General features: G+C 39.6%; 3 protein-coding genes across 3 annotated transcripts in view; 2 read left to right on the top strand and 1 right to left on the bottom strand.

Moving 5' to 3' along the window:
* Positions 1 to 1,217: 1,217 nt before the first annotated feature.
* Positions 1,218 to 3,812, bottom strand: ela3l (elastase 3 like). The gene is made up of 8 exons (XM_068704277.1): positions 3,703 to 3,812; positions 3,379 to 3,467; positions 3,089 to 3,186; positions 2,774 to 2,902; positions 2,244 to 2,380; positions 1,840 to 1,985; positions 1,397 to 1,549; positions 1,218 to 1,275 (listed from the first exon to the last, which is right to left on the bottom strand). The coding sequence occupies exons 1-8, from the start codon at positions 3,740 to 3,742 to the stop codon at positions 1,258 to 1,260; spliced, it is 810 nt and encodes a 269-aa protein (XP_068560378.1). The 5' UTR covers positions 3,743 to 3,812; the 3' UTR covers positions 1,218 to 1,257.
* Positions 3,813 to 7,902: 4,090 nt separating this feature from the next.
* bco2l (beta-carotene 15, 15-dioxygenase 2, like) lies at positions 7,903 to 18,043 on the top strand. The gene is made up of 12 exons (XM_068704275.1): positions 7,903 to 7,946; positions 9,907 to 10,084; positions 10,667 to 10,878; positions 11,373 to 11,488; positions 11,627 to 11,729; positions 11,856 to 11,996; positions 13,400 to 13,560; positions 13,962 to 14,132; positions 14,571 to 14,708; positions 15,492 to 15,674; positions 15,843 to 15,953; positions 16,255 to 18,043. Exons 1-12 carry the CDS (start codon positions 7,913 to 7,915, stop codon positions 16,369 to 16,371), a joined length of 1,665 nt encoding a protein of 554 aa, XP_068560376.1. The 5' UTR covers positions 7,903 to 7,912; the 3' UTR covers positions 16,372 to 18,043.
* Positions 18,044 to 20,151: 2,108 nt separating this feature from the next.
* The window catches only part of LOC137866906 (GDNF family receptor alpha-2-like), a 45,517-nt gene continuing 45,102 nt past the window's right edge, over positions 20,152 to 20,566 (top strand). Inside the window, exon 1 of the mRNA XM_068703182.1 lies at positions 20,152 to 20,509. The gene's annotated coding sequence lies outside the window, so the exon portion shown is untranslated. The remainder of the gene's footprint in view (positions 20,510 to 20,566) is intronic.

The raw sequence follows: 20,566 nt of genomic DNA, 5'->3' as shown, positions 1-20,566 counted from the left end.
GAATTACTGCACTTAGTATTTAATCATTCCATATGAATGCAGTGCTATACACCATCATTACTGTGCACTGTAACAATGCAAAGTGCTTGTCAAAACGGTATGGGTTTCTTTTTTTGGGATGCATTTCAAAGGAAGACAGGCAATAACTGTGGATACCTTCATTTCCATCCAAATCAGACTGAATTAGTCAGGGAGCTGCACTTGTGCTGTAGCCTTCATGAGAGTTTAGATGGGATAGTTATCACTGATCACAGGTGGATACTCCAGAGACCAATGCTTCAGAAGAGTGATTCATCATATCAGAGAAATACACTCACATATAGCCTGAGAGAATCACAGACACACAATGAAAACTCCCTGTGTCTCCCTCTGTCTGCTCTTAATACGAACACACACACACACACACACACACACAGTAATTATTACTCTTGCAGGACGTGTCATGTCTGATCACTGCCTCACATGTCATTGAGGACGCTTGCACACCTCCATTAACCTGTCAGAACTGATCAGAGTGTGCGTCTGTGTGAGAATCTTGCAAATGTGACGGAAAGAAAAGAAAGTGAGATTAAAAAAAGAAAAAAGAGAGAGGCCATTTAATTTCTTTCTTAATTTCCCCTCTATTCTCTCATTCTCATCTCATCACAGCGAGAGAGAAAAAATCTCAACTTTTCCATTCTAACCTTCTTTTCCGAGCGATGTTATCATGAGGAAAGACAGATTCCCCAGTAGAATTGTTTTCATAAAGCCCTCCCGTTGAGAGGGCACAGGGACAAACCAGGTCAGGTTCCAACTGGGATATTAGATTCATATTTCATGAAGTGTCTATTTCGTAACAGCACACACCGTTTACTCTAATAATCCAATATGCAACTTGGTGCTATTTGACATTTTGTGACAATTTTGTTTGAATCACCTGCTTGTTTTATGTAAACTATTCACAGTGTATCACGTTTGTTGGTGCTGTATTTGCAGGCAGAAACATTGGCTATTCTGCACAGTATCCTGATTTGGAAAGCTGTCGGAACCAATTTCCTATGATAAGTGTATGAGGACACCTGCTGGATATTTGTTGACATTGTTTCTTTTTCTTGCCAGCCACATATGACACAGTTTCAGTAAACGTGGCTTAATGTTTAGGATTCATTCGATATGGGGGTTTATCAGATGTGAGAGTCTGCTAAAACTGGTTGGTATCCAAACACACACAAGAAAAATACAGATTGCGGGGTATCTTTTATTGCCACTTCCTCCTTTTTAGTTGTTCATCATAACCTGAAAACACAAATATTAATTCATTAGAGTCAAATTGAAACAAAGAAATAGCCTTTGCTGTATGCCAAGTGGAGGTGCTTCTCAGCAAAATAATTAAAATCCATTTGTGTGTCTCTCTTACCTGGTCGATCCAGTCGTTGAAAGCTGAGACTCTGGTGAAGACAGTGGGTTTCTTTTCATAGTTGCAGCCAAGGCCAGAGACAAAGCTGGCAATGCCATGGACTTCCCAGGATCCTTCTGTGTTCCTACAGTTCAGAGGGCCACCAGAGTCGCCCTGGACAGAGAGAGAGAGAGAGGAGGAAGAGGGCTTATGTTTTATGCATTTGGTGTAGCTGCTGGGGGACTGGCAAGGCACAACTATGAGAATCACAATCAGAATCATTGTTTCACCAAGTATAATGGGGACACAAGAAACATTTGTCACATTCCGTGGCAGCTAGACAACACTTTAGTGTAATCTTTCCCTATGATTCCTTGGACATTTTTATTTTAACGCACCCATTGCATTCCAATTCAAAATTGCTTCACACACACACGCACACACAAACACACGCACACACTTACATTGCATCCAGCCACGATTCCATCACCACCAGCACACACCATGGTAGTCCTGACAGCAATACCCCACCAGTCAGGCTTAGAGCAGGTAGCATGGTCAGCCACAGGCATCAAAGCCTGCTGCAGCTTATCAGCTATGGGGCCTCCGGCTAAAACACAGGCAGAGTCTATTACTGTACCATCATCCACATTTACTCGCCATCTTTCAAATCTGCTATACAACATTTCCCCCAGCGCAAAATTCACAGTCCGACCCAAATTTTCAATTTAAGAGTAATCCTTCCCCCCAGAAAACTTTCATCTAAAATCTCAGGCATGTGATTTTCATCCCAATTTTGGAGGTTTCCACGGGTAACCAAGATCACGCTCACTAAACACAGCCCAGCCTTCCACAAACATTGACTTACTGTAGAGTCTGCCCCATCCGGTGATGTAGCAGGGGTAGAGGTTGGACAGCACAGTGCCAGCAGCAGGAATACATGCCAGCTGCACCTGGTCGCTCAAAGTCACAGACTCTGACAGCTTGATCAGGGCAATATCGTTTCTGCAAGAAAGACAGAAAGAGGAAAAGAGTTATCATTTCTGTATTGTACATTCAAATGAATCACCTCAATGGCTAATTTAATTTCTCTAATTTCCCACTGTGGAAAAAGTCCAGCTGCATACTTGAGTACACTACTATCTACGGTTAAAGTGGTCCACTCTTATTTGTGTTTTCTTACACTTTTTATTGCATGTGGAGAAATATGAGATGCATGAGGATGGAGAACTTCTGTCAAAGGAATGCGCTGGAACAAAGTGAATAAATGGAATTTGAGCCTCAGCCCACTTTATCACCTCAACACATAATAGATGAGATTATGATTTACTGCACGTTGCGGCAGTACACTCAGGCACTCAGACTGCGCTTCGCACTGTACGGTGGTGCTTGTCTTACCCGAAGGCCACAAAGATCTGGTTCCATTTCTCATGGACAATAATCTTCTCAGGCAGGATGGCCTTGGAGCCAGTCTCTTCCTCCACCAGGTTGTATTTGCCTACGAACACCCTGTAGGAGAGCTTGGCGCTGGGGGGAGAGAACAACTTTTGGAGTTCATGACTTATCTGATACTCATTTCAATCAGGGTTAAGTAGGGTTAATAAGATCAGAATGAGTACAGTATTTAACAGAAGATCTGTGAGTATGTGACTTGTAGTGGTCAGCCTTGGCGTTTTTGGTTTTTGTGTTTCTGTGTCCCTCTGCTGTTCGTACTTGATGCAGTGAGCAGCAGTCATGACCCAGTTGGCAGCAATCAGAGATCCCCCACATGTGTGCCTCCACACACCGTCTCTCTCATACTGCAGAGAGATCTGAACACGAAACAGGACAACATAAAGGATACAGTAAGGGGCAGGTTGCAGATGTATAGTTTGCTGACTTAGATTCAAAAGCAGTATTTAAATACAAAAATTCCTGGGTCTGGAATCTAATAAGCAGATGCTGAACCAAAAAGTTTGCCGGTAAATTTAAAAACATTGACAGATGTGTAGATATTAGCATACCTGCCAGGGCCAGCTGTGGGGCTTGGCATCTACTCCATTGACCACACGGGAAGTCAGGGGCTCGATGGGTGGGGTGCCACACCCAAGGGCTGGACGAGGAGGAGATAGATGTGAGTGTGATGTATGTTGAGATAGAGAGTGTTCAGGAGGTAACAGAACATTGAAATTATTTTTAATTCTTACATTAAGCACAACTAGGCACAAAGAATTGCACATTGCTAACTTCCTGTGTGGTAAGCGGCTCGCACACTCACTCACTCACACAAACTTGCAACCATACAGAAACAATTACAGACAGAATTAGGGAATACCAGATGTTCTTACCGCTAGCAATGAGCACTGAGGCCAGCACAATAGGGATCATGTTGATTGATGCTTCTGCTGAGGCACAGCAGGACCAACACTCTCTTTTAAACTTTCCACCACAGGCAACACCCAGGCTGAATGTGGCAACACACACTCCTATTGGTTTGTCATGGCCTACGGGGATGAAGACGGACCAATGGCAGTGAGGCTCAGAGCAACTAGGTGTCTGACAAAACACACAGGTGTGTTTTCTGGAACATTTCGCATGACCTTGATGTAGAGCTACAGTGTGTGCTCTGTAAGCATCTGTGTATTCACAAGGGTTACCATGTATACATGCATATTATGTGTATGTCTGTAAATGTTGGCGACACATACCAGACAACCTTTGCATCATATTCAGTTTTTGAACTCACCTTTACTTCTTTCAATGACAAAGGCTCTTTTCTGAAACCTGGAATTAAATGCTTGCATAACGGCATGGGAAGCCAACATCTGGATTACTGGTATTGACCTGTTTTCTGCGAACTGCAAAACAAAAATCAAACTCGGGGGCATTGCTATGATAAATAACCAGGACAATGAGGAGCAGATGGTGTCACTGGTGCAGAAAATATCGACAGCTACACCACAATCTTTTGACATCTTACAGTGCATACAGTTCCGCAATGAATTCTGCAGTGCCAGGAATGTGAGACATATTGTATGACCATATTTATGACCAAACACATCACTCAATATATCCAAACATCCTTATAATTTTTCTATGCAGTAAATTTGTTGCTGTAAAGTAAAATGTGGAGTATATCCTGAGGTTGTTCTGATGACTTGAATAAGTTATGAGACTTGGAGGACACTGACACAGTTCCTGAGGTACAAAAGTGTCAGAGCGTGCAGGCCTGAAGTGACTCAACATGCAGACTTTTTAAATCTGTCAAAAGCTGTTTGGGTGATACGATATGGCAAAATAAAGAGTAGGTGTTATGGTGCAGTAAACAGGTGGAGTAAGTAGAAAAGATGGTGAGGAATAGTGAGTGTTTGGACACAAAATGTTTGTCATGTAATGATCTTCAAGGTGTTTATGATGAGAGAGCCTGAAATCAGCTTTGACAAGTTGTTTTGGCCAAACATTATTTAGGCAGTTACAGGAGCTTAATCACTGATCTGTGACCCCTTTAAACAACTGTTGTGCTGTAATACAAAGCATTTCATTAAAAAAATAACGTTTTCATCAGACAGCAGACTGGACTATTTGGTTGTGAATCATTTAGTTTCCCAATTCACCACTAGATGGGACAATTTATCTGTTTAGACACCAACCTAAGTTGAATTATTTTACAAAAGAGAAAAATTAAATACTACATTGTGTGTCTGTTTGCTGCAAGATACATCAGTCATTGAGAAAATCAGTTCTCAATCTAACTGTGTTTTAGCATCCTAAAAGGAGAAAAAGCATTGACAATGATAGTAAGAGACTCATACACCACAGAGAATACCTTACAAAATGACAGCTGAAACTACAAAACAACAAAGTTGTTTTTAAAGTTTTATTTCAAAGTTTGCTTAGCGCTAGTTTACAGATTGAAGAAAATACTTGATAGGAAGAAAAAAACACTTGAAAGTCTACAGCAACAAAAACAAGCTTAGACATACTTGGCTTGTTTGTGGGGGTGTTTGTGCGTATTTGTGTGTCTAAATGTACTTGTGTGTGTGTGTGAAAGCATGTCGTGCGTGTGAACTTCTCTACAGCTAGGATATGCAATTAATTGCAAGCTAATTAAAATGACTCTTCAAATCTGTAAAACACAGTCAATGTATTACAGGCCGGTGTCCAGAAGAAATGCCTTCCTCTCTCATTTTCTGATTAAACTCCCAGTATTCATTAATTTGTTAGTGGACAGATGACACAAGATAATAAACTGAGGTGTGTTCTGTATCAATATAACTACATTACATTAAAAGAAGATAAAATACAGAGAATTTAAATTATCTCAGTTAATGCTGTGAAAAAAACATCAACCTGACCTGAAATATCACCAACCCTTCCAATAGAGTTCAAAACCCCTGATCTCCAAAATCATCTCCTTACAACTGAAATACGTTCATATGCAGTATGATGCAGCCTGTCATGTTCTGAGATGAGGCTTGCTAGTTTCATGGCTGAGCAAAGCAGAACACCTCATCAACTGAAAGCTCCTCAGGGGGTTGTAACAGGTACACTTCAGCCTGTTTTCCCTATCAGAACAGCAGCTGAACTCTGAATGACACCTGCGAGGTTTATGGTATTGCTTTATATTATTTTGGGGCAGTAAACATTGTATTTGGCCATTCCCCACGTGGAGTAAAAGAGAAAGATTTTGCAATAATGTATAATTATTATTATTATTATGGCAGGACGCTGCTGTTGGCTTCAGTCAAGGGAAGTCATTTCCCTTGCATTCCTCTTTGTATCCAACAATATTACCACTGTATGTAGCATGCCTAAGCACAGTATGCAGGATCTTTTGATTTGTGGCAATAGTCTAATAGTTTAGCCCATTCTGAGCACACTCACGTCAATATTTTTAAGCTTTTTTCCTTTGAAAAATAGACAGCTGTATTTTCCAGTGGCCGTCTTATTTGCCACAGGCATGTGCTTTGAGCTGTAGGGCTGAAGTAAATCCAAACATTGGCTGTCTGCTGCTGATTCGCTTTTGTCATGATCCTTGATATGACGGTCGTTCCTGCCTTCACTTTCTATTGCTGGCACATATGTTTATTTCATTTAGATGTCTTTGTTTATTGTGGTTTCACTTCAGTGCTTTCCAACATTTTTGGCTTATCATCTTGACTAGACTCCCATGTTTGCAACTACTAATTTAATTAAAGCATATCGTGACCTAACTGGTTTTCCTACAGGTCCTGTGCGTACTTGCCAAGTTTCCATTTCCTACATGTTGAGTGGGAGAGAGTAGCAGGGAAGTAGAGGGACTGGATGCAGCCTGTCTCACCACATTGCTATAGCGTGTGAGGAACCGCTTACTGCTTGAATGTATTATTCATTTGATTTGGCATTTATGTCTCTTATGCTCATGTGCTAATTGTTTACTTTTTGTTTGATTTTCACTGGATAATATCCTTTTTGCCCTTTTATGTAACAAAGAAATAAACCATCAATTACCTGAATTTTGTATTCACTCTCCTATATTTTTAGCCTTAATTCTATGTATCATAAAGTATTTTTTATAATAATATATTATCAAGATCCACATCTTATCATCATATACTTTATAAACTGTCTTGTCTACAGTTGTTATTTTTATGTTTTGTATTTAAAAAAGTGTTTATTCTCTGTGTATCAGCAATTGAGTGTTCTCCCTTTTTAGTATTGTTCTTCTTCATTAACTCATGTCTCACACTGATGCACACATATATGAAGAGTTATTCTGTGCTTTTGGAACCACCACAACTATTTCAGATGTGAGAGGCCTGGATAGCATGCAATGTCATAGAACTTAAAACAGTTCTTATCAGGATTGGAATGAACAAAAAATCCTCAATACCTTGTTTAGTTTCTTTTGATCACTCAACCTAAAAGATTGCATTTAAAATACACAGGACTGAAGATACTGCTGTATCTGGCTATTAGACATGCAACAGGTTTGGCATGAAAATTCTGCTGCTACATGTTATCATATTTATTGTAATTATAGACATTTTACATAATTTGACTCAGCAAATATGTATAGGAACCCTGATTGCAGTGAGACATCTTTAAAAGCAGCACTACGTGGACTAAGTGTTGTATATAATCTAAAGGACATTTTACATTATTGTTTATAGTATACAACAATAGCAATAACTACATCACTATAACTGGTGACAATATTTATACTACTAATACTACAACTACTACTGCTACTTCTACTACTACTAATAACATTATATTGGGCTTTTGTGTTAGGCATAATGATTCAAACAATTAATTCTTCCAGCAAAAAATAGGAAAAATATACTAAACAACTTTTTTTTGTTTGCTATCCTTAAGAAACGTATGTATTATGTCACATTATGCAAACAGAGAACTGCATCATGAAGCAATGGACACTTTTATGACTGGTTTAATGATAGTCATCACTGCACCTTGCTGTTGGACTTGAAGTTGGCAAGGAACCAATGGTTCAAAGGTTTTCCTCCTGGCTCTTATAAATCCTCTGTTTGTCTGATCAAAATTGCAGAACAACCAGCCATGTCCAAGACCACAGATCCCCAGACAAACAGCAGTAAGTAGACACCACTTACAGCAGTGTAGCCAGTTTCTAGCAGATTGATTTAATTCATAATTTATTTCTAAATATGAATGTGAGGTAGAAGTAAAGATATTTGGTTTGTTGTATTTGGGATATTTTTTTAAAATAACAACACAAAACAAACTACAACATTAAAAAAAATATCTTATCAAAATTGGATTAATTTATAGTCGGAGATAAAGAATTTCAATTTGTGCTGTATTCCATCTTAATGTACTCTTAACCAGTAACATATATACTGATATTTACAAATTAGAACAAATTTCACAAGTGTCAGCTTTCTACACTATAACAACTATTAAAATACACCTTATATTTAGACGAAAATCACTCTCTTAACTATGGGTTGCAAAAATCGAGGAGAGGCCTACAAAAAGGCTTAGGGCTTAACGGGTTAATGTTTTTTCAGAGCTGCAGTTTTACAGTACAATAGGGCATGTTGTCATGTTCTATTGTTTCTGCTCCAAGGTCTCCTGTTGAATCAGAGCTGGTGAGAGAATGTGCACAGTGTCTAATTAACAGCTTTTAGTCATTCTCAGCTGTTAACTAAAAGAAGAAAACTGGCTGTCAGGTCCCTGCAGAGTAAAAATGAAAAGAACAGAAATTTTAAAAAGATGTGCAACAAGATCATTTTCTTGAACACAGAAATACTGTTGGTGCTGTGAAGAAAACAGTCCGCTAAAGTAATAGCTGTTAAATAAACTACTGTTGCAATTGTGATTATACAAAAATGAGAGATAAAAAAGCAATACCTGAATCTATTATCCACAACAGTTCTGGCCTCGTAAGTGTCTCTGTTTTGTTTTCAAGAGACTCGATTTTGAATGCAGCAGTAGGAAAGTTACATGAAATACTCCCCTAGAAAATGACAGCCCACATTCAGGCATCTTTGCAATGCTGCAGTAATCACAATCAAAACTCGAAACTCTACATTGTGAAAGATTGTTAAAGCCTACAGCGGTTATCTCTCTATTGCACATTCTCGTTTTTATTGTCTGCAGGAGTATAAACGAATTCTGGTTCTGCTGATTGGTTGCAATAACAATTCACGCCGTCAAAAAACTCTGATATTGTAACCTCAACACAGCATGGGGCTCAGTATTGAACCGCAAAGATTTGCTTTTGCTAATCACGTAACTCTTGTACGTGTTTTACAATCTTCGTTATGTGTGGCAATATGAGGTGATAGAACGAGAATTGGTTATTGGATAACAGATGACACAGTAGATAGTGCAGGTGTCATTCACAGTGCAAGACATCAGAGAGTCATAAAAACATTCAAGCAGGAGCTGTTACAGCACATAATGTCTCCTACCACAGAAGAGATTATGTTTTTCTCACTAAAACATTTTTTAATCAGTTGGTTTTTTGAGTGTTGATTGCTTAAAATACAGCAGCAGGGGTGCGAAGTTGTGAAAGTATTAAATACTGAATGTTATAACAAAGTTGTGTCAAATAAAATATATTCAACTGAATTTTTTAAGTTAAAGTTCCTAAAGACCTTCTTGTTATACGATAGTGTTGATATTAGTAGAGCCTGCCAGGGTTAACAACTGCTTTTCTGTAGCATACACACACACTTACATCACTTCCTCTTTCACACTTGTTCAAAGTCCCAAGTGATTCACAGCACCACACCCATTATTGCAATTGGTGATATACCTGCATGTTTGTGCATGTGTGTGAGAGAGAGAGAGAGAGAGAGAGAGAGAGAGAGAGAGAGAGAGAGAGAGGGGGGGGGTAAGAGAGAGAGGGAGAGAGAGGAAGAGAGAGAGAGAGAGAGAGGTATGTGTGGGGTTGTGGGGCCAAAAGTTCAGCTGCTGTTCAAGTACTGCATGCTATTTCCACTCTGCTCTATCTCCATAGATTTTTACAGTGCACTTTAATCAGAAATCAGCCATACAGTGACTCTTCTCTCTTCTCCTCTCCTCAGTGTCCAGCAGGCAGCGATGTCCGCAGGGCAAGGGACTGGAGAACATAGAGCCTCTGGTGCGTTCTGTGGAGGAAACCCCTGATCCCATCCCCACCACCATCACAGGAACTATTCCAACCTGGATCAATGGGAGCTTCCTGAGAAATGGTCCTGGGAAGTTTGAATTTGGAAAAGACAGGTAGTCAAGAAATACTATGGTATTTAACAACTTAAACAAATTAGTTAAACCAAGAGAGCTTTATTAGCATGACAGTATAAAAACAAAAGGAAATGCAACCCAAACACATTAAAATGCTTTATAAAATACCAATAACAGTATTGATACCTGCAACATATGAAACAATTAGTCAGCAGGCTAAACTTCAACAGTCTACAGTAGTCTTAAGACGGCCCATGGTTTGTGGCTGTATCTGTGTATCTATGAGTGTAACAGGGTTGTTCAGGATACACAGTTTGGAGATAGTTAGAGAATTATCTGAAGAAGCCACAGAGATATTAAAACATGTAGTTTAAGCTGTCACACACAGGGTTATTTTTCCTTCAACCATGACAAATTCTCAAACTTCTTTGTTCTCATGTAGATGATGAAATTAAGGTTTTCTTTGCTGATGTTTAACAAAAGTTTGATTCCCCAAATACTTTTTGGGTATTTGGGTATTTCTCATTATAGCCATTGTCTTACAGAGCTCACTCTCTCTAACTTTGTCTTACACAAATACACAAATACCCTGGGTATATTTACTTTTCTTCATTCTCTCAGATACACCCACTGGTTTGACGGCATGGCCATGATGCACCGGTTCCACATCTGTGAGGGCAATGTCACCTACAGTAGCCGATTCCTGCGAAGTGACTCATTTGTCGGAAACTCTGAGAAGAACCGCATCGTGGTGTCAGAGTTTGGGACAATGGCCATGCCTGATCCCTGCAAGAACATCTTTGCACGCTTCTTTTCGCGCTTTCAGATTCCTAGTAAGTGTGTCTTCTTTATATTTTGCATATTCCCATGTGTCATCCACTTCAATGCACTGTAATGTAGCACCAGTAGTGCCAAATGCATTATTGAAGTATTCAATCTATTTTTGCATGAATGTAAAAAGACAGCTGTTCCAGATTACTAGATCCAAAGTAGAAGTCAAACAAATAGAGAGAAAAAATAATTGTATTCTTCTTTTTTTTTTGTATGTGCTAAGTTACTTATTGGTTTTGCAGCCCGGGAGAGTTAGTGTTACATCAAATTGTGTTTTTATTAAGGTAAATGGGACACAAGTCAAATATTTTTGTGTGCACGAATGTGGGTGTGTGTAGTTGTGTGTGAGGGAAAGATCGATCTGAAACATGAGCTAACACTTCTGAAAAACTAAGGATGCAAACTGAAGGACAAAGTAGTTTCCAGTCCTATCTGTCAGAAAGATGTGCTTTGCTGAGGTGTTTAATATGTTATTGACATCTGTATGTGTGAACAGAGGCCACAGATAACGCCAGTGTGAACTTTGTCAAGTACAAGGGAGACTATTATGTCAGCACAGAAACCAACTACATGAGACGAGTAGATCCGCAGAGCCTGGAGACGAAGGAGAAGGTGAGTCAGTATAATTAATATAATAGTCACTTTTGAATGCGGATGCTGAAAAAGAGTTGGAGAGCAAAGACGAGAAAGATGGGCGAATGTTCATAATGATGATGAGGACAACAAAGACGATGATGCTGTCCTTTTAAGGTGGACTGGAGTCAATACATTGCTGTCAACTCAGCCACAGCTCACCCACACTATGACCGTGAGGGAGCCACGTACAACATGGGCAACTCCTACGGAAAAAGCGGTAACCTTCTTTCACTTCATTCCTTTCTTCCCACCTGTCTGCCGAATAAAACATATATGTATGTAGATATCCTTATGGTATCCATCTTAACAAATTCTGAACATCATTTTTTTTGGGCCTCCTCAGGTTTCTTCTACAACATCCTTCGTGTGCCTCCTCCTGAGGAGAAAGCAGCAGCAGAGGACTCTGCAGACCTGAATGGAGCCAGGGTGATCTGCTCCATCCGTGCTTCTGAACCCAGGAAACCTTCCTATTATCACAGCTTTGGTGAGATTCACACCACAGTATAACAAACACCTTCTGTAAGTTGTCTGCATTCTGGATGTACCCTGAATTAATGAGTTCTATGAGAGATTTCGTTTTTTACCTGCACTGACAGGGTGAGTCTACTTCACTGAAAGAGAGCGTCACAGTTTTTCCTTGCTCTTATTAATTACTCATTTGAATTCTAGTCTAGCCCTGCTTCTTTCTGACAATCACAGCTCCTTTGTCTTTCCATTCAGCTTTCACTATCTATCTTTGTCTATAAGTCTGCCTTTGATTCACACGAGTAAGTGTGTGTGTATATATTCTCTCTTACACTCTGTGTCTCAAAAAAAAGAAAAGAAAAATCATCTCATTAATGTAGTTCTCTCCAGGGCTTAATTCTAAGACTGTTACCAACATACACAAGATTTGTGTAATGGTGTTTGTTGTAGATCAGCTTTTACTGTTTTATGTCTATATCTCAGTCAGTTATACTATTGGATTTGGTGGAATAGGCTCTGCTCTTAAGGAAACCCAGCAGGAACAAGGATTATTTTCTAATGTAATTCACTTGTTTATTAGGACGAAGGAAGAGAAAATTTATGTTATAATGGCCACATACTGTGGTACACTTGTATGAATATGATTGGATGTTACTGGTCAGCTGATAGCCAAGCAGCTGATGAAGAATCCACTGATAGTAAAGCATTAACCCAATGCCAATCAGCTAATGCAAGCACAACTTTGTTGCTCTGCCCAATCTACAACAATGTTGCTCCATTTGGTTATAGTACTGCACCAGTTCCCTGATAATATCTCAGTCCATAATTCCGGCAGACCACCCTTGCTTTGCCAGACTGTCTGGCACCAAGAAATCTCACAAGTGTGGGAACAGTATAGGTTTATACAAGGCACCACATAATTACTTCTGTCAGTAGAGTTACAGTAGATGGGGGGGGGGGGGGGGGGGGGGGGGGGGGGGGGGGGGTGTTCATGTGTTTTTCTGCTAGCACAATATCTTTGTCTCAAAGTTTGGTACTGAGGCAAGAAAGTTTTATCTTGCAAACTGACCGGCCAAAATTGAGAGTAGAATTGGAAACACATTTTCAGTTTACATACAGACATGAATGTCTTACCATTTCCCCCCAAGACACCACTGTAATCATGCTGGTCACATGGCCTTGCAATAATTAGCCGTGACCCATTTTATGTGTTTGTATAAAAAATCAACGACATGTAAGTGGGGTAATGAAAAAAAGGATGAACTCTGTCATGAAACTAGTCTACAGAATCAGTATTTCACTGATAAGTTAGACATCATGATATATGGATACATGATGAAATTATTATGAATAAGATGTGTCAACCATGTGGTTTCTTTTTTTATTGATGCATTTTCTCCTGTGCATGCCCTCCCCCTCCAGTCATGTCAGAGAACTACATTGTGTTCATTGAGCAGCCAATCAAGCTGGACCTGCTGAAGTTCATGCTGTACAGAATCCAGGGAAAGAGCTTTCATAAAGTCATGACCTGGGAACCTCAGTATGACACCATCTTCCACTTGGTCAACAGGCACACTGGCAAGGTGGGTTAGTTTACTGCACAGCAGCAGACACACAGAAAAGTGCCAAGTAGGAAACATAAATCCGTTTGCTGAATAGTCAGAACAAAAGAAGAAAGCTGCCAGCTAATCTCTTCACGCATGATGGAGCTTTTCCCCTATTTATTTTGATAAAGTCACACTCTGATAGAGCCTTTTCTCATATATTGTTACTCTCAATTTCCTCATCTCATTACCCATTAAGCATTCCATATCAAACTTTCATAATGTGAAGGTACACCACAATAATAGCAATGCCAGGGAGGACGCTTGTCCTCAAATGTTAAAACCAACACGGAACCTCTTCTTGTTTGTTCAAAAGTCGTTGTAATCCTTTATCATGGTATTAATACTTCCCCGATTGCTTGCTTTGACTGGGCCAACAGGTGAGTGAAGTGAAGTATCTTGCAGCAGCCATGTTCACACTGCATCAGATCAATGCTTTTGAGGACAACGGGTTCTTGGTGATGGACATGTGCTGTGGGGACGATGGTGATGTCATTGGAGACTTTACACTGGAGAACCTCCGTAGAGGCTCGGGAGAGGAAATGGACAAGGTTAATTCATACAGTTTGACTCTGAATCATATTCAAACACACACATAATTAAAAATGGTTTTATCAGTTTGTCATTGGTGAGCAGCTCCAATCGAGGTTCTGGCTTTTAATAAATTATTTCAACTATTTTTTATATAACATCTGTTTACACTATTACACTATTGTACTCTCTCTCTCTTATTTTTTCCTCTTAAAATCTGTACAATTTCAAATGTAGTGAAGTTTTTTACTTTAATTCAAAAATAATAATAATAATAATAATAATAATAATAATATTAGATATCCTCCAAAACAATTTAACATCCATATAAAAAGCAGGATTTTTGTAAGTATTTTGTGTGTTTTCGGGTCGTACTGTCCCTTAGGTTACCATTGCACCTTTCAGTCAAAGGAGCCACACTCACAGTTTTTCCATGTCTGTCTGATTTTGTTTGGCAGTTTTACAACTCGTTGTGCAGAAACCTCCCAAGGAGATATGTCCTACCCCTGACTTTGGACGAACAAACTCCTTTGGACCAAAACCTTGTCACTCTGCATAACTATAAAGCCACAGCAAAGAAAACAAAACCAAGAGAGGTAGGATTAAACAGAGTGCAGTACGGTCAACAATGTGTTTACCTGAGCATTACACTCAATTTGGTTTTCCTGGAATCAAGTAAAAATTTAGGTCTATAATCATGATGAATACAGCCAATTCACTCCCACACACTGTGTAATTATTGGGCATGATGAGACACTGAAGGTACTTCCTGCAAGATAGTAATTTCATGACTTACAGCAGATAAAAGTGTTTTCAAAATGAGAATCCATCATGCGGCTGAACAATTGCCATTTAACAGCTTGTGTGTGGCCCACACACACACACACACACACACACGCACACACACACACACACACACACACACACACACACACACAGTCCAATATTTTCTTATGGTAGAATAGAGCTGAAACGTTGAAAGCAAATGTGATGATTTAGTTGTCATGACTACCTGAGTGACACTGTCCTCTGTTCTCAGTGATGCTATGTACATGTAAGTTGAAAAACAGCTGTGAAAGTGTCGCTGGCAACCATTTGTCATTGAAGACAAATACGGGGTTGTAATTGCAATAGGAGGTACATAAATTCCAAAGTAAAAATAAAAGAAATTGATTTATTCTTAACTCAAGTTAGAGGGTCTTGTGCAGGTATCCATTTACGTGTTTTAGAGAATAATGCAGTATTGATTCCAGCTCTCATCAATGTACAGTAAATCAGGTTGGTTTTTGTGCATTATCTGGGCACATTTCTTTGGCTGAAATGTAACGTTATAAGTTGCACTGAAAGTAAAATCTTCACTTTCTCCTGGGACCCTCCAGGTTTACATGACCCACGAGGAACTTCACGATGACGAGCTGCTGCAATACGGTGGCCTTGAGTTCCCTCAGATCAACTATGACCAGTACAATGGCAGACCTTACCGCTACTTCTACTCCTGTGGCTTTGGACACGTCTTCAGTGACTCCCTGCTCAAAATGGATGTCCACACCAAGGAGCTTAAGGTCTCTATCAATCAGAGAGTACTTAGGGAGACCTCATTGTTAACTGTTATCATCAAAGTTACTTCTACTGCTGCTTCTCTATCACTGAGAGCAGGAGGTTGAGAGTAGGTTTTATAACATGAAACACCTTAGAGTGAAGGGGATGTTAATGTAATCTTCCCTGTCTAGGTGTGGCGTTATCCCGGCTTGTATCCGTCTGAGCCTGTCTTTGTTGCGTCGCCCAAAGCGACTGAGGAAGATGATGGAGTGGTTTTGTCAGTCATCATCACACCCAGAGAAGTAAGTTAACAAGTAATACTTCAAAAACAACAAAAAACAATCTACAAGAGCAGCAGCAGGCATTGTTAACTTGAATAATTTCTCATGCTTTTTGTTTGCGCAGTTTGACACAGTACTTTAAGATATATAAAGAAAACAGATACATAACCACAGCTTCCAAAGTAGACTGTATACATTGTGACCTGATCATACACTTATTCTTTACTATGCATGGAGAAGACAAACGTTCTTGTACTTTCACCATTGTTATTGTGAGACGGGTGTTTTTTTACATAAACTATTTAATCTCTTCTGTTTCCAGGAGAAAAGTACTTTCCTACTTGTTCTAGATGCGAAGACCTTCACTGAGCTGGGAAGAGCAGAGGTCCCTGTCAATATCCCATACGGGACCCACGGCGTGTTTAACATGATGGGCTAGATGTGCCACTGTTTGCAACACTGGCAAATTCCCGAAATTTAACTAGCAACCCGCCTCTATCCACAGAATGTGATTGTCTCTGTTGATGTCATTGCATGTAAAATTCCTGAACTGTAAAAGAAATGAGAGCTTGGAAAAAAACTGCAGACTCATGCTATTTGTTTGTACCTAACCATCAGAAAGATGGCAATCTTTTTGCAGACTAGAAAGACAGAAAGCCCAGCATGGCATTAGCACACTGATAAAGTTTGTCCTCTAAGTGTTCTCATGTGCTCTTGTAAGATTTTTAAACTGCCTTTAGACAAAGACCAGACTCCCATGCAGATGGCTCTTACTTGGAAGAAATAATACTTTACATGGAAAACCTCTGGAAAAAAACAAAACATGACAGTAAATACACACATTGAAATGAAATCTGTTTAAACCCAAATTGTTTTTGCATCATCACGCCACTGGAAACGCTATACTCCCTGTGAGAACAGAACAGCACTTAGGATACATAAAAATGCATCAGAGGAAATTCAATTTCTGTCAAAGTAATGTGATAGAAATGGACAACGTCTGAAATGCCTGGAAAACAAATGGATCCAACTGGTCGATAGCCTCCAGAGAGTCTAGCAGAGGTCACATCAGAAATATAGTGCTGTTTAAACGCTCCAAACAACCCAAAACAAAGTTGACATCAACATAAACATTGACATGTAGGACCTTGTGAGCAAATGGGAGCATTTTGTTGTGTCTTTGTATTAAACTGCGAGCCAAACAGAATTTGAGTGAAACATGCAGACCCTACCCAGAATGTAGAGCTGCACTGGTTACTCCACCATCTCAGCAACTGACTTTGCTGATGTTTATTTCATCGGCTATTTTCCCTCTCACATGGATTTGAACAGATTATTTAAACGGACTTCGGGCTCTAAACCTGATACAGGCACTAATGGTTGTGTGAAAGCTGAGACATTTGAAAAATATTACTACCCATATATATAACAACAAATCCCAATCTTCAATAATATATGACTGTACAGTACACCAAGGCAGAGGTTTCATCTATAGCTTCTCTTACACTTAACTGAATAAAACAAGAGGGAATAGAGCTATAGTGTACTGTTTGTTATTTGATTTAATGTAATTAATTTAACACTGGGAATTAACACTGCTTATGTTTTGTCATGTTTCTTGCTCAACTCCGGTTGTCTCTCCTGATAAGCATGCTGTACAGGTCTCCCAAGATACACATTAATTAGCCCACAATTCCTAATCTAATCAGTCATGCTTAACCTCTGTGTGCTTGCGTGTGTGTGCTTGTGTGTGCGCATTTACTCATTTGCTCAGTTCATTATTAGTCTCTGCAACGAGAGAGATACAGCGACCTTTGCCCTCAGATAAATCTCAAGCAAAATTTTGTTTCTGGAAATCTGTGAGGCGAAGCAAACCCTTATCAATGTTGCCAAACACCCTTTCAATTCAAAGTATTATTATATCACGAGGATCAATGGTGCATTAATTGTGTTGTTCAAGAAAATTAACACTGTCATGGTTTAATGTGTGGACTCACCTGGGTTGAGTTTGAATACTAGCCAAGCACACTAACTACAGTCAGTCTGAAAACACTTGTGCAGGCACCTATAGACACTGTAACACAAATAAACTGGCATATGCCACATTTGTATTCAAGTTTGTCTGTCCTGTTTTTAAGGTGACAGCTTCAGACTGTTTATCTCTTATTTGACTCGTTAGAGTTATATGAGCCCACTCAAAACCCCGCCTGGTGTCTCACTAAGCACAAGTTATTGCACAGAGTCTTAACTTTGACTGCTATCTGTATCATTATTTCATATTCCATGAATTCATAATGGTATCATCTATATTCACTGTATTAGACACACCTCTCAGAGGCAGGCATATTCAATGGTAAGAACAACGTCCTCTATATCCAGATTTGTCATTCCCTATCTTCACGGTCCTGAGCCATCCTGTTATCTGACATACAGATTATGTGCATCTGCGTGTGTGTGTGTGTGTGTGTGTATATCTGCAAACGCACATATGGATATGCTTATTTATGAAAGCTATGCATGTGTGTGTGTGCTTCTCTTTGGGCTCTCTCTAATTTTACCCGTGAAAAAAAAACTGCAGATGCTTTATGAAGTCAGAATGGAGCAATTAAATACCCACGGAGGGGGTGAATCGTGCAGTGTCAACAAGAATAATGTCCCACCATGGACTTGACAGCCTGGCTTAAGAAAACAAAATGTGTAGAGGATTTATCCATATTGCACAATCATGAATGGAAAGAATGTGATGCTGAATAAAAATCCACAATGCAAATGTAGCTGTTTTATTCACTGTGTTTGCCGCTAATGTTTCTCTCCTGATTTCATGCCTTTTAGTGTTACTAGAAATGTCTTCTTTCTCCTGAGCCTACTGCTCAAACAACTCTAAACTTCATGCAACTGCTCTTCAGTGAGAAATTACTTGAATAACAAAATCCCTTCTTTGTTATCTGCTAAAATGAAAGAAGAAAATTGGTTTGGTTATGGAAATAAAGCCACAAGTTTGCCATTCTGTTTTAAAATATAAATTTCTGCAAAGAATTGAAGAACAGGCTGCATCAGTCACTGCAGCGCTAATGCAGGACAGATGCAGGATACATTCATGGTGGAGAATGATGCTTTTCAGTGTCCTCATAATGACAGAGACTTCAAAATCTGGGGGGAGACGGGAATAAGCCCCGGCCAATATAGGCAGAATGAGGCTGATTTTGCCATTATAGCGGCAAGCTCTTTTCCCTCTTGGATGGGAGCCTGGGCTGACAGTCAAACGTCATTATGAGCCAGTGGCCTTGCAGTTTGTCACTGTCAGTCCCTCTAAATAGAGACTTTGTTTTCAAGATTTGTAAAGATTTATGACATTCCGGGCACTATTTAAGCGGTGATGCACAACAAAGTCATTTTGTTTAATGCAAAGCCACTTTGAAAAATGGCAGATTCTGCGGGTTGTGGGCTTATTTCCTCCGAGCACAAATATAATACAAGGCTTTGTGCCCATTTTTTTTTTTTATCTTTCTTTCAATCAGAGGAAACATAGATGTCACGAGAAATGTTGGGGTATTGCTGAAATGAATGATGACATTTTCATCATCATTGTTGAGTCCACCCTTGAACCCTGTCCTTAAAAATCATTTGCAGTTTTCAATGAGTTGTGGGTATGAAGCTCTAATGTCAACCAGAAATTACATGTAGTGGCATTGCTAAATATTTCAATAACATTTTTTACTATGAGTTAGAAGACCAGATATTCTTGCTATGAGGGAAAAAAGCAGACACACTAATGGTTTATTCCTAATTCATTGTTGATGTGTTGCAGTTGTGGCTTCAACTCTCTTTGCTAGACTGTAAGGACTCCCTTATGAAAGTGAAATAAATCTTGTAAGAAGGATATTATACATGAATCACAGGAATTGTTTCACAAAATGTTTCAAAAATCCTGTGGTAATATCCCAGGAGATCAGGGAATGCCACACAGGCCAAGTGAGGTCACTGTAATTTCACTGCTGAGTAGCACAGGTGCATCTTTCCTCAGCTCCCTTCAGGGAGATTATAGGAAAATCGTGGTGTTTTTTCTCTAAGGTAACATTTATTATTGGGCCTCGATGTGACCGAGTTCGACGTTTTCCAATGAAAGCAACCCCCGGCAGCGCCCTCTGCTGGTTCACTGAAACTCCTCTGTATAAAGTGCCGTGAAGCCTCGACACATGCAGTCACTGCAAAAGAAGCGTTCACTCCCTCCAGAGGAGCGCACAGCTTTTAGAAGGAGCCAATGGTGGGAAGAAAACAATCCAGTCAGCGTTTTGTAGCACTTTCAGATGAGTTCTTCCAACTCGCTAGATATATTGGCACACTTGACAGATAATTGTATGCCAGTTTAAGGAATGTTTTAGGGACAAATTGTCTCCAAGGGGCAATTGGAGCGGGCAGCCTGAGCCCTTATAATGCGGAGAGATCAAGTCTCAGTACTTTGTCGGTATGAACGCAGCGCAGACGGACCCTGAGAATCTGCTTTCATGGATTGACTGATTGATTGATTGGTATTTGATTTTTTTTTTTTCGACATCAGAGGATTTTTCTGCGTCGGGGTTAGTCTATTATTTACAAAACCCAAAACAAAATCGTGGATTATTATTGGGAGTCGA

Source organism: Cebidichthys violaceus, unplaced genomic scaffold (genome assembly GCF_023349555.1).
Source record: "Cebidichthys violaceus isolate CVI_PGR_0920_01 unplaced genomic scaffold, fCebVio1.0.p SCAF_9, whole genome shotgun sequence".
Taxonomy (NCBI): Eukaryota; Metazoa; Chordata; class Actinopteri; order Perciformes; family Stichaeidae; genus Cebidichthys; species Cebidichthys violaceus.
Note: the sequence above shows the minus strand (reverse complement) of the source record. Positions and strands in the feature narration are given on the sequence as shown.